A 12,952-nucleotide genomic window follows, 5' to 3' on the forward strand; every position below is an offset into this window, starting at 1 on the left:
AAGTATGACTGAATAATTGCTTAAAATGAATATGCAAAAGAGCTACTTCAACTTTTCTTAATTATTGTGGATGTAAAAATTGCTTCTACAGTAATGGAAAAAAGAACATTAAAATTATATACAAGTAAGTAAGGTTTGTGTTTTGGTTTTTTTTTTAACAATAGCAAGTTTAAGTAAAATAGTTCCTTTTTTTAAATGATATCCTGGCATAAATGGAAGTTTTGAAGGCATTCACCCATGATTAGATGATGTCTGATATTTTTTGCAAGATGAATTGGTGATGAATTATTTTTCTTTTAAAACTGAGAGTGTTTAACATGCTGTATTGCCATCTTCAGGCTGATGGAGAGTGAGTACCACAACTTTAAATGCAATTTATCTTTAAAATTCTGGACAACTTAGAATCATTTCTAGCTAATTAAAGGTAGCTATTTTCATGGTTTTCCTTCCTCTCCTTCTTTGACATGCCATATAAATGAAGTGAACATTATATTAACATATTTCTGACTTTGGACTGGTGGTATGTGTAACACCATGTGCAAACTACCATATTCCATAACCTTCCTGAATTATGTACCTTGCATATCACCTTCTCTTACTATAAAAAATATACTTTCTACTGTTTTTTTTATTTTTTATTCACAGAACAAATATTAGTGGGAAAAAATTACCTGTTTTTTAATAAATAGAGTACAATATCTCATCATAGAGTTGAGGGAGAAACAATCTCAACTCAAGAGAAAGCAAAACCTATCTCTGGAAGATGAACATAGCAAAAAGTTACAATGTTTAGAAAATACAAACTTCTAGGTGCGAGCAGACGGGGTTTGGGGTGTAGGGTGGCAATGCAGAATGCACAGAGAGCACTCAGTGCTCAGTTCTGCAGTTCTGGACCTGCTGCTGTGTAGGGTTGGCCACAATTCCAGGACAACGCAGATGCTCGGATCACTGCTGGAGTTCACCTGCACCTGATGGAACTGTGTGCTGTGTTTAGTGCCAGGTGCTGTGACACACTCGTTAAAGGTGCAGCTGCTTCAGCTGCGGGCACAGGGACAGTGCCCAGTGCTGCTGCTCTGTGCCTGTCCTCAGTGCCTGGTGCCACTTCTCTGTGCCCATCGCAGTGCCCAGTGCCGCTGCTCTGTGCCCATCGCAGTGCCCAGTGCCGCTGCTCTGTGCCTGTCCTCAGTGCCCAGTGCCGCTGCTCTGTGCCTGTCCTCAGTGCCCAGTGCTGCTGCTCTGTGCCTGTCCTCAGTGCCCGGTGCTGCTGCTCTGTGCCTGTCCTCAGTGCCCAGTGCCGCTGCTCTGTGCCTGTCCTCAGTGCCCAGTGCCGCTGCTCTGTGCCTGTCCTCAGTGCCTGGTGCTGCTGCTCTGTGCCTGTCCTCAGTGCCCAGTGCCGCTGCTCTGTGCCTGTCCTCAGTGCCTGGTGCTGCTGCTCTGTGCCTGTCCTCAGTGCCCGGTGCTGCTGCTCTGTGCCCATCGCAGTGCCCAGTGCCGCTGCTCTGTGCCTGTCCTCAGTGCCCGGTGCCGCTGCTCTGTGCCTGTCCTCAGTGCCCGGTGCTGCTGCTCTGTGCCTGTACTCAGTGCCCGGTGCCGCTGCTCTGTGCCTGTCCTCAGTGCCCAGTGCCGCTGCTCTGTGCCTGTCCTCAGTGCCCGGTGCTGCTGCTCTGTGCCTGTCCTCAGTGCCCGGTGCCGCTGCTCTGTGCCTGTCCTCAGTGCCCAGTGCTGCTGCTCTGTGCCTGTCCTCAGTGCCCAGTGCCACTGTGGCCCTGCTGGCAGCCTCAGCGCCCAAGGGGCACCGGCTGCAGCAAAGCTGTTGGCAACTGGCAGAAAGCAAAGGAGCCTTCCAGTGGAACAGCTTTTCATTTAAAGGAAACGGCCCTGTTTCCAGCACTGTCTGTTTCCATGGCAGCCAGCCTAGCAGCCTGCGCTGAAGTTTCTGCTGCTCTTGGAAATTTCCAAGGGGCTATGCAGGAATGTTGGACATCACATTTTCTCATTTTTCTTTGCACTTTTAAGGGTTTAAATAGGTAATGCCCACTGGATTTTAACTTTGAGAGAATAATGAGATGATTACATATAGAATATTTAAAAAAATCTTGGTTTTTTTGATGCATTGTTTTTCTTCTTGCTGCCATTTGAAAGGACTGTGTGATGTCTGCTGGCCCCCTTGTCCATAGTGAAATGTTTGTTTCAGCTGTGTAACTGGGACATGGCAACAACTATTTGCTATTTTGTAGTACCTTCTATAAAAAATATTCAAATTTGATCTTAAATTAATGGGCTGTGTCATGAACTATGTTAGATGTGGAATTATGAGTGCTGGAACTGTGCACAGGATGTGTTCTGTTTCTTTTTCAAGGCAAGAAGCAGTGGTGAAAGCTTGTCAATCAGTGTAGATAGCATTGTTCCTGCAGGACAACTATCAATTTATTTTTGGCCTCTTTACATTCCAGTGCTTGTGATTATGTAGTACTACTTTGAGACTGCTCTTCTATAGGATACATGTTAGAGAGTCATAACAGGAATCGCTTGCTCAGCTCTGATAAAAGCTGTTTGTTGTAGATGATTTAATAATGCACTTTATTTCACTCCTTCTGCCACTCACAGCAAATAAGATGTGCCCAGACCGCTCTGTTTTCTGCCTTTCCAAGGGTTGATACAGAACGTGCTGTGTCTCCTCAAGTGCCTGTTTGTGGCACTTCTCCTGCTCTCACCCCTGAAGCGCTTCAGCAGGAGATGGAGGAACTGCTGGTTCTGGTTATCCTCAATCTCTGCCCCTTTGGGGCACAGTGTGTGTGAACCTGAGCAGGACTCCTGGTGTGAGAACAGGGCATTGGCTTTATAAAGGTTACTGCTTTACAGAAATACACTTCCACATAACCAAGTGCATTGGTTAAATGATGAGCTCCCCTTTCTGTACCGTCATCTCCATTCCCTGGCTCAGAGAAGTGTTGATTCCCTGGTGTGCTAACACTGGAAGGAGCTGCAATAATGGGAGCACCAGCCTCTGGCACTCAGCTTTTGTGCTGGCGAAAAGCTCTACCTCCAGTGCAGTCACAAGACTTCTGCTGACTCTGAGAGTCAGATAACCAGATGTTCTTACTACGAGGAGGGATTATGCTTTTTTGTTTTGTCAGTAAGTATTAAGTAAGCTATCCAAGCTTTAATGATCATTTTATTGACTTAAGAAAACACATGGAAATTTTGGAATCTCTCCACCTGGTGTTCAAGTGTTAAAATGGTATGCTTAGTTGAAAACAAAAAAGAATATCCTTCTTTCTCCCTCAGTCAAAGCAGGAATTTGAATGACCTCTCGGTGCTTATTCAGAAACACTTCACAGACAATTTTTAGAGTTGCAGTGGTGTGAAGGAGGATTCCTGCCAGATAATGTGAAGTGCAAAATATTTGTACTGTCTTTTAGCAACTACATTTGCTCAGTGGTGTTAACACTGCCCTTTTGTACATGTACTTTAAATAAGAGGAACAGTATTAACAACATTAATATCAACATATGTAAATATTACATATTAATTTTTTGCCTTCATTTTGGAGATCACTTACAATTTTGGATGTTATATAGGTAAATGCCTGATTTTAAAAGTGTAAAAGTGAAAGGCAACTATCTGGCAACATGCTGAATGGATTTACCCTGATAGGAACCATCTGTAAAACATGATGTTTGAGTACTATTCCAAGGAGAATTTTGTTTTGTAGTACCTCCACCTCCTGCCTTTCAAATTCTCCCTTCCCCATGTTCCATGATGCTTGTCTGTAAATTATTCTTTAAAATAAAGAGGAGGGGGAAAAACAAAAGAAGGAAAAAAGGTCTAAACCCCAACCCACAACAGAACAAGTAGTAATATATATGTTGTATTTGGGTAATGCTTCAGTGGTTATTAGAATTTTTTTAGGATTTTTTTTTTTTTAGGTTTATCTTATTCAGCTTTACTAGATTTACTACTTTGTCTGTTCTAGAAATCTTGCTCTATGGATTTCCATATATATGATAAGCAAAGTCTGTATTAACTTTAATTACATTAGATTTCAACCAATCTGCATTCTATTCTAGATAGTTTCTCACAGAAATAAATGAGCAATTCTTTGCTATAAGTGCAATTCTCAGATGGCTCATCCTTGTCTTCGAAGATAATTTCATCATATTTTCCTTATTGAAAACATGTGGTTTAGTTTCCATGACTCCCATCCTCCTGTTGGGCTGGCTGCTCTTTGAGCTGCATCTCGTGAGTCCCCATTTCCCTCTGAGCTTTTCACAGACCTCACTGCTCTTCTTTTCCTTCTTACCCCCTTCAGGTTCCTCTCCTGTAACTGTAACTACAGAGGCCAGGGAAGGGTCACTCCTGATTTTAGTATGGCCACCTGCTCTGACACCCTGACCCGTAATCCAGGTGTGCTGTGACTGTGAAATTATGCAACTCACAGACAGGTCTTACTATTTCTTCCTTAGGGAACAGCTCTGCTTTTTACTTTGTGTCACTGTAGGGGCTGAAAGTATTTAGATTCTCTAGATCCTTCTATCTCTTTTATTAGAGATATCAATATTGACTTTTTTCCTGATGGATTTGCTTTGGAATAGCAAAACCTTTTTAGCTTTCCAACTTTAAAAAATTAATATATTTAGTGATTTTTTTTCACTATTTCTTTCTATGTGAAAATTACCTCTTCTTTAATAATGCATTCAACTATTCAATATTTATCTTTTTAAAAAGTGTAGATATGAAAAACTTTTTCAAGTTTTAGTTTTGGAGTTGATTGCAAAAGCAAACATTTGGTTTTCATCCAGATTGGTTTCTGTTTAACCTCCTTGCTCTGGTCAAGTAAAAATCTTCAGCTATTATCTTATATCATCTTTCTAACTATGAGTCATCTCTTCTTTAGCATTCCCCCTGCAGTGCTTCCCTATTAGTCATGCTACAGGCTGTCCTTTCCTTATTATGTAATATATAAGTTCATGATATTTATTTAGTAAGTGAATAACTATATGTTCTTTGTCTTCTATATCTCTCATTTTCTCAATTTTCTCACTGTTTTTATGACTTGTCCAGATACAGATGGGACAATTTAAAATACTTCCCTTATTGCTTTGTAATGCCCAGTGTAGATGAACAGGTAGATGATGGGCAGACAAGTAATCTAATGAGAGACAAGAACAGTTTATTACATGTTTTTCTTAAAAAATGCTAACGCTTCACACCTGAGCACATAAGGTTTATGTGCAGGTACATTCTTAGTGTTCTTCTCTTCCTTTTACTCTAGTCCACTGCATATTCTCATTACACTGTACATTGTTTAAGACATGGCTCAGTTTTAAATCTTTCTGCAAAGCTTAAGCCAAATATCGGACCATAATTGAAGCCACAAATCATAAATACATTCCTAAACTACACAGCAGGTCTTCCCATCATTTATATTTAGAAATAATGTTCAGTATAATATATTCAGTAATAATATTCTTTCCCACTTGTGATTACTGCTATTGAAAGCACAACCCTAGCAATGCTTAGGTAGTTACAGCTGAACCAGCTAAACCTACAAAATGGGTTTTATGAGTAAGCTTAGTGAAAAAGAAAGTCTGAATAAAACACGTATTAGAAATCTTGAATATCACCATAAATGCATTGTTTCTTAATAGATTACCTACCTATGATATGTTGGTATATGAGTCACAGCAGTACTTACATTCCTGCACCTGCTGTGGTATTTCCAGCATTCACTTGTTGACCCATTGTGTTTCAGGTAATGGAACTGAAAAAGAAATACTAACTCTGGTTTATTTACTTTGTCTGATGTATATCAGCTCTACTGTGGACATCTTGGAGCAGATCATTTTCCTTGAAGACCTTGGGCCTGAAATAAAGTTGAAAACTGACCTGTAACTAGGTGAAGATTTGGTAGGAACATCTGTAATTTGCTTAGTGTTCCAAGAAAGGCAGATTTAAGTGTGGTGTCAATTTGGATCAAATAGAGCTGTAAGCATGGATAAGATTGCTGCCCAGAGCAGGATATGATTTCCTAGCCTTGTGACAGTATCCTAGTGATGTAAAATAAAGCACAGTTCAAGCAAAGAACAGAAGAAAGATAAGTTTTATCTACTCAGGACTAAAAACAGTGGAATATGGTAGTCTTGCCATCCTGCTTATCAATTGTCTGTCACATCATTTGGATGGGTAAAACTTAGTTAAGATTTTGTAAAAGGTTTGTATATAGAGTTTTAAGGCTGACTCTGAGCATTCTTACCTTAGTAATTGTAAACAAGGAACCTCAAACCAAGAACATATCAGTTCTCTTGCTTTCTGTAAACACTGCAGTCAGTGAGCTTCTTTGTGCTTTGTGCTCGTGACCTACCCCAGGGTTAGAAGCTTTAACATCACAACATTATACTGTGTGCTTGAAATGCATTTCCATTGAATTTTTTTTTTTAATGAACACTTGTCTGTGTGAAAACTGGTGCAGGACTCCAGGCAGCACAAGTTTGCACCTATTGGTGAGAGATACCATAAGAAGAGGTCATGGCTTACCTGGAGCTACAGGAAATTAAGGAACACAAAAACAAACTATTATAAAGTTATTCTTCTGTTAACTTGTCACAGTTAATATTACTTGAAAATACAATGCCCTATTTAAAGCAGGTATTTTCAAGTTGCCAGAGGAACTCAATACCTTTTGAATGACTTTTCATGAGTGTACATGTTAGTGTTGTTCTTTTACATTCTCGTATCTCTGTCCTTTGTGGTTCTTATGTCAAAATATTGTAAATTCTGAACAGATCTGCAGTGCCACAGCCCTGAAGTGTTTGTATTTGAACTCTCAGTGTTTGTGTGACACAAGAAAATAATGTCCTTGTTTTCAGGACTTGCTATTCCCGGTCTTAATGCTTTAGCCAGAGGAATATCCTTCCTGTACTGCAGAACAGGAAATAAGCTGGTTCCTTTTAAATTCTGGAAACAATGAACTTTGTCCTTAGCTTAATTTTTTAGAAATTACATTCATTTTGATGTTTTGGACAATGCATTAGCTTGTTTTGCTGCCTTGTGAAATACAATAGGAACAGCATACCATAATCATACACCCATAATAAGCTCTCAAGTCTTAATTTCAGCATGTAAATATTACATCTTTAATATATTTTGTCTCTTGACTGTCCCTTGTTCAGAAGATGAAATTTCTCTTTGGGGTAATAACTATATATGTCAAAGAGATAATGAAGCACCATGATAAATTGATATAGAAACAAGAGGAAGGGAGGAGTAGAAGAAAAAACCAATCTTTTCTCTTTTCCTTCTCCCCACACCCCCGGCAACAAAAAGCCATAGTATTTGAAAGTATAAAATTTTTATGTCTACATCTTCCCCCAGGCTTTGTGGTTTCTGGTGTAGTATTTAATATGTGTCACATGGGTTACTTACACAAGAACGATGAGAAACTTTTTATTTCATGTAGTGAAATGTAAGAAGTTACCTCTGAAGCTTTATAAACTATTTTTGCACATTTGACAGTATTGGATTTATTTTGTCCTTTAAATAACTATGATAACACATATTTCAATTACAAAACCAACATTTTCTAATGTTCAGAGAGAGAATAAGGTGTCTTCCTGATTGTAACACTTTTTTGTTTTTAAATAAGGCAGATAAAATTCCACTTCTCTTCAGTTTCTTGTGTTTCATTCAGCAAGGTTTATTTAAATGTACAATCAGGCTTTATATAAAAAAAAGCCTTCAGAAAAAACAATCAACAAGACACACAGAGCTTTTCTTCTAAAATGCTCTGCAAACATGATTTCTATTTCAGCTCAGTGAAGTCATGTAAGATCGGCTTAGAACATGCAATAAGGGTCTGTAATCATTATGGGCTCCAGTTTATGGTTTAAACTCTTTTTACCTCACTGTTTTCTTGATGTAAGCTCAACATTCCTCATGAAGCCTGGCTGATAGGAAAAGTAGATGCACGTGGGAAATAGAGTGCTGGCATCAAATTAGATTGAGAAGCAGCAAAGACCAATGAAAGTGGGGATAGAAGTAGTCCCTGGGAACTGTGTTAATGGCAGCTGTTCCTAGGATGGCTCTTGGGGGGTTACTGTTGGATCTGAATGCACAGCAAAAAGTATTTCTAACGTTGCAGTACTTGGTATCATTGGAATGGGGGTTTTGCACTTTATGAGGAGACTGTGCTTACACAGGAATGAATGTTTTGTTTTGTCAGTACTTCAGCTGAGGCTGCAACAGAGACGGACACGAGAACAGCTGGTGGACCAGGGCATCATGCCACGTAAGGCTTGCTTCTAGTAATTTGTATTTCTATAGTGTTAATTATGAATTGACTATATAAAATAATGAAGATAAGCATTTCTGTGAGATCATTAAAAATAACTTTAGCATTTGAAAATACTTGTGGGATCCTTTTGATAATGTAAGGGAGCGTAGTAAATTCATCATGCTTACATCATGCTTCAGTTAAAATGGCCATTGTGATGAAAATGCAAGGATTTGTAGACATAGTCTGACTCTGCTTTTACTTTCTCTATTTAAATAATTATGACTAATTTACTAAATAAACTGAATTCCTTAAGTGAGTGGGCATGAATAACAAAAAAGCAGTTTTTAAAGAGTAGAATGGCAAAGGTTGCCAAACAAATGAGGGGTGCAGAGAAAACATGGATCTACATTTTATGTTATTTCAAGGTGAACAGTGATTTTTTAAACTCTTTTTAGTTATTTAGTAGCTAACCATCATTCTGTTTTATAAGATTAAATTTAAGGCCTCTACATTTTTCTGTTTTGTTTTTAAATCAACACATAGTTCTTAATGGAAGGTCCAGTTCTCTCTAATAACAGCAAGTATGAGGTATGGACAGCCAGAAAATTCAGTGGAATACATTAAATTATATTGGCATTTTGGCATTCTAAACCTTACCTCATGAAATTTCCACTGTGGGACAGTTTTGATAAATAAGCATCTTTGTACATAGCAGAAAAGTTAACCATTACATGGTAGTAGTCTGTTAATAGCAGATATTCCAATATTCCTATATAGGAGTATTGCTTATCTCTGCTAAATATAGGTGGATACAACTAGCATGAATCCAGTGTAAGCCTGTCAGATGCAAATACAACTGTGAGGTGGTGTTAAACTCCCATACACACATTCTGGTTAGCATATTTCTTTGAAAATCACTTCCTGTCAGTTTAACTCTTACTCTCCCTTCACAGCTTTGAAAAGTCCAGCTGCATTCCATGAGCAGATAAAGAGCCTGGAGCGAGCCAGGGTAAACCACTTTGTGTAAACTTTTGATTAACATCTGGAAAAGGAGTCAGTTTTTTGTGATACAAAATTCTCTGAGTACATGGAAAGAGTCTTACCATTACAGTAATAATGTGTGCTTTTATTTTGGGAGAATTCATTAAAACAAAATATGTGTATCAAATCTGAGAAGAACCTCTCTGAGCCTTTCCAGATCAGTGTGGGGGATTAAACTTAAAGGAGTTAACACATAGCTACCTCCAGTTAAGGGTTGGATACTTGGGGAAATTATGCTTGTACAGCTTTTCTATAGCAAATCTATACAATTGTGATTGTGTGGTGGTGTGGGATTAAATCCAGAACCATTCCCATCTTGCTTGGGGAAGCTGAAAATCCATCAGCTCTACTTAACTGCTACGAAAACAGAAAAAAGCAATAGGATCCCCTCTACTGCCTGTGTTCTGATGGTGCTACCCACCCATCTGAATGAAACTGCAACTATTCATTGACTGGATGCAGGTGATTTATCAAACTGCTTTGAGTTTTTAAGTGAACAGTAGTTAATGGTGTTCTCTCCTTTCTTTTAAGACTGAAAATTTCTTGAAGCACAAGATCCGGAGCAGGCCGGACCGCTCGGAGCTGGTCAGAATGCACATCCTGGAAGGTACATGCCAGCTCTGGGCTCTGGGAGCTGCTCACAGCAGGGACTTGGTTGTGCTCTCAGTTGTCTCACTGAATTATACTTTGATTTGAATTTTTTCTAAAGGTTTATCTGCAGTATTTCTCTACTTCTGCAGTGTCTGTGGTAGTCTGTATTGTAAATCTGTATAGTAATACATATATCTATGGCAGTGAAAGTATTCTCAGCAGTGTATTTGTTTGCTATTGCATATTGTTCTTAATCTATAATGGTAATTATATCATGGGGTGTTTCTATTGCTTCAGTTTCTACTTATGCCCTAAAATGACCTGACAAAGCCTTGTGCTCTCCCCTGGCCCTAAGGAACCTTTAAATGTGACTGTTACCCCGTTACCTGTTATACTTGACTGCTTTTGATCTAAGTGGAATGGTTATTGCAAAGACAAGACAATGTTGTTTGTCGTGAAATTGGGGAATAATTGGAACAGAATATTTAAATCAATATATCCTTTTAGAGACCTTTGCAGAGCCTTCACTACAGGCCACTCAGATGAAACTGAAGAGAGCTCGGTTGGCAGATGATCTGAATGAGAAGATTGCTCAGAGACCTGGCCCTATGGAACTGGTAGAAAAAAATATTCTTCCTGTAGACTCCAGCGTTAAAGAAGCCATTATAGGCAAGTAGAAGTCCCACAGCTTCTGTTTGTGATCTACATGACATTGTGGAAAATAAATAATTTAACTCTTGAGAATAAAGTTCACTAGAAGATAGCATATGCTAAGTTTATTACTACTTATTTGTTCAGCTTCTGAGACCTAAACTTTGTTATCACTTAAATAAAGTAATCCTGTTTTTAAATGAAAACATTTGTTTTTTTAATAAAAACTATTACAAAGTAATCTAACATCTGTGGCCATTCCTCAGCCTGTCGTAGGTGTCTTTGTGTACTCCACATCTGTTGAATGTACTTTTTAATCTCTTACTAAAATCACTTCTGCTCCACACTTGGCTTTATTGATTCCTTGAACATAATTTAATATGGCTCTCATTAAAAACTCGGTAAATACTTAGGTACCATATGTTTAGACTATTGCTGAAAACTGATCATTTTCCAGCAATAAGCTAATTCTGCCATAAATGTCTAAATTCAATTTGTGCAATTTAAAAAAAACACATTGTTTCTTTCTATGTAAACATTTAGCGGTTGGACAAGAGAATTACCCTCAAGCTTTGGATGATTTCTCATTTGATGAAGACAGCAGTGATGCTTTATCACCTGATCAACCAGCCAGCCAAGAATCACAGGGTTCAGCAGCTTCCCCTGGTGAACCAAAACCAAGTGACTCACCCTCACCTGTAACCCCAAATGCTGCTACATCAACACAGGTACAGTTTTTAAACGTTAAAATCTTCACAGTATGGTTTTTGGTCTGCCACTGTAGAAATAGGGCATGGTTTCACATGGAATGAAAACATCTGCTGCTACAAAGGGGTATCTGAGACTATTTTCTGGTTGGGAGTGCACAGAGTAGAACCCTGGCTTAGGTGGTGGCAGTGATGAAATTCCCATAGGCTGCAGTGAAGCCATAAATTCCCTGAAATTCATTATGACCCACAGAAGATCTGTAGCTTTCCCAGAAGTTGTTTAAAAGTTCATGGCCATGGTTTACTCCAGCTGTTATTGATTACTTAATGTCTGTCTTCCTTCTGAGCAAGGTCTTGAACTCATTTAGAATTAAACTTAGCTGAAACAACAACAGTTGATGTCAGTTCCATTATCTTCAGAAAAGTCCATTAAAAAAAAGGTTTCCCACATAATATAAATATTCTTTCCTATAGTTCTAAAATGCTGCCTAAGGAATTTACTATTTAAGAAATCAAAATAACAGTTATGTTGATTTTTCTATGAGATTTTTAGTTTTTTCTCAAGGTACTTACAAAGAAAGGAAAGTAACTGTGTCACAGCAGATGAAATGCTATCTTTATAGCAGCACATTTAAATATGTGAGGATTTAAGAGCTGTAGGTTTGCTCCTTACTGCCGAAAGTAATATAAAAGTCAACTGTTAAATAGTAAAAAAAAGATAGCTCTTGTTAATGCTCTAAAGACTATATTGTCTTTAGGACCATGGACACTTGACAGCTGAGTGGTTCAGGATCTGGTATTACTCTCCTTGGTTTTATTACCACAGTAGATAGAAAAAGTATTGCAAAGTTCATATTCAAAAACAATGCTGGACACAAAGTACAGCACATCCATTTTATTTCATTGTTCCCTAACATACAGATTGATGTGCGTTGGGTTTCACGTTGAGAGAACATAATTTGTGTTGAATAAATTGAAAACAAACCACGTGAAATTAAGATTCCTGAGTAAGGAATTAGGTTCCTAATGGAGAGTTCAATAAAAATACTCAAAGCAATACATGCCAAAAGCTTTCCAAGTAGGAAGCAGAAGAGAGATATGTGATTGCAGAAACAAAAAGTAAGGCACTTGAACTTGATTGAAAAACTGCTTCAGATCTTCAAGCCTTTGCTTATGGATTTCATATTATATTACAGCCACTTCTGTGCACACATCTAAAACAAGAAGTTGCTCTTCTGCAGAATAAAACAGATACTCACCTTGTTGTTCCTTTTGAATTAAAGAATAACAGCACAGCAGGTCTCTACAGGAGACGTGTCTGGGAATGGCTCCTTTATTATTTTAATTTCCTCTGTTAAATTTTAAATTTTATTACAACGAAAAAATACAAAGAATGTTTTGAATAAAGCAGAGTGCAGCCAGAGTTCTTTTCAAGGCTTCCTCCTCCGCACATTTCCAGACTTCAGAGGATGTAACATAATTTTGAGAACCTTCAGCTCTTGTTGACTGATGACCTAAAACTTGCTTTAACCCAGTGTACTTGCATCTGGTAAGGATTAGGCATTTTAGTCATACTCTAAACACATAAAATTGGGGTATTCACAGTTTAGAATATATAAAACAGTACTTTCAAAACAGCTGAAGAATTTTGCTTGATGGCACAAGAAAGACTTTTCTTACTATATTC

At 38.3% G+C, this 12,952-nt stretch overlaps 1 protein-coding gene across 7 annotated transcripts in view; it reads left to right on the forward strand.

Moving 5' to 3' along the window:
- Window positions 1-12,952, forward strand: part of MRTFB (myocardin related transcription factor B) — a 66,810-nt gene that overhangs the window by 32,485 nt on the left and 21,373 nt on the right. For all 7 annotated transcript variants that reach the window (XM_056503619.1, XM_056503618.1, XM_056503623.1 and 4 more), the window contains 5 exons: window positions 8,222-8,287; window positions 9,229-9,284; window positions 9,848-9,923; window positions 10,415-10,576; window positions 11,102-11,286. In XM_056503619.1, the coding sequence (XP_056359594.1) occupies window positions 8,222-8,287; window positions 9,229-9,284; window positions 9,848-9,923; window positions 10,415-10,576; window positions 11,102-11,286 (545 nt within the window). The remainder of the gene's footprint in view (window positions 1-8,221; window positions 8,288-9,228; window positions 9,285-9,847; window positions 9,924-10,414; window positions 10,577-11,101; window positions 11,287-12,952) is intronic.

This window comes from Oenanthe melanoleuca, chromosome 14, assembly GCF_029582105.1.
Source record: "Oenanthe melanoleuca isolate GR-GAL-2019-014 chromosome 14, OMel1.0, whole genome shotgun sequence".
Taxonomy (NCBI): Eukaryota; Metazoa; Chordata; class Aves; order Passeriformes; family Muscicapidae; genus Oenanthe; species Oenanthe melanoleuca.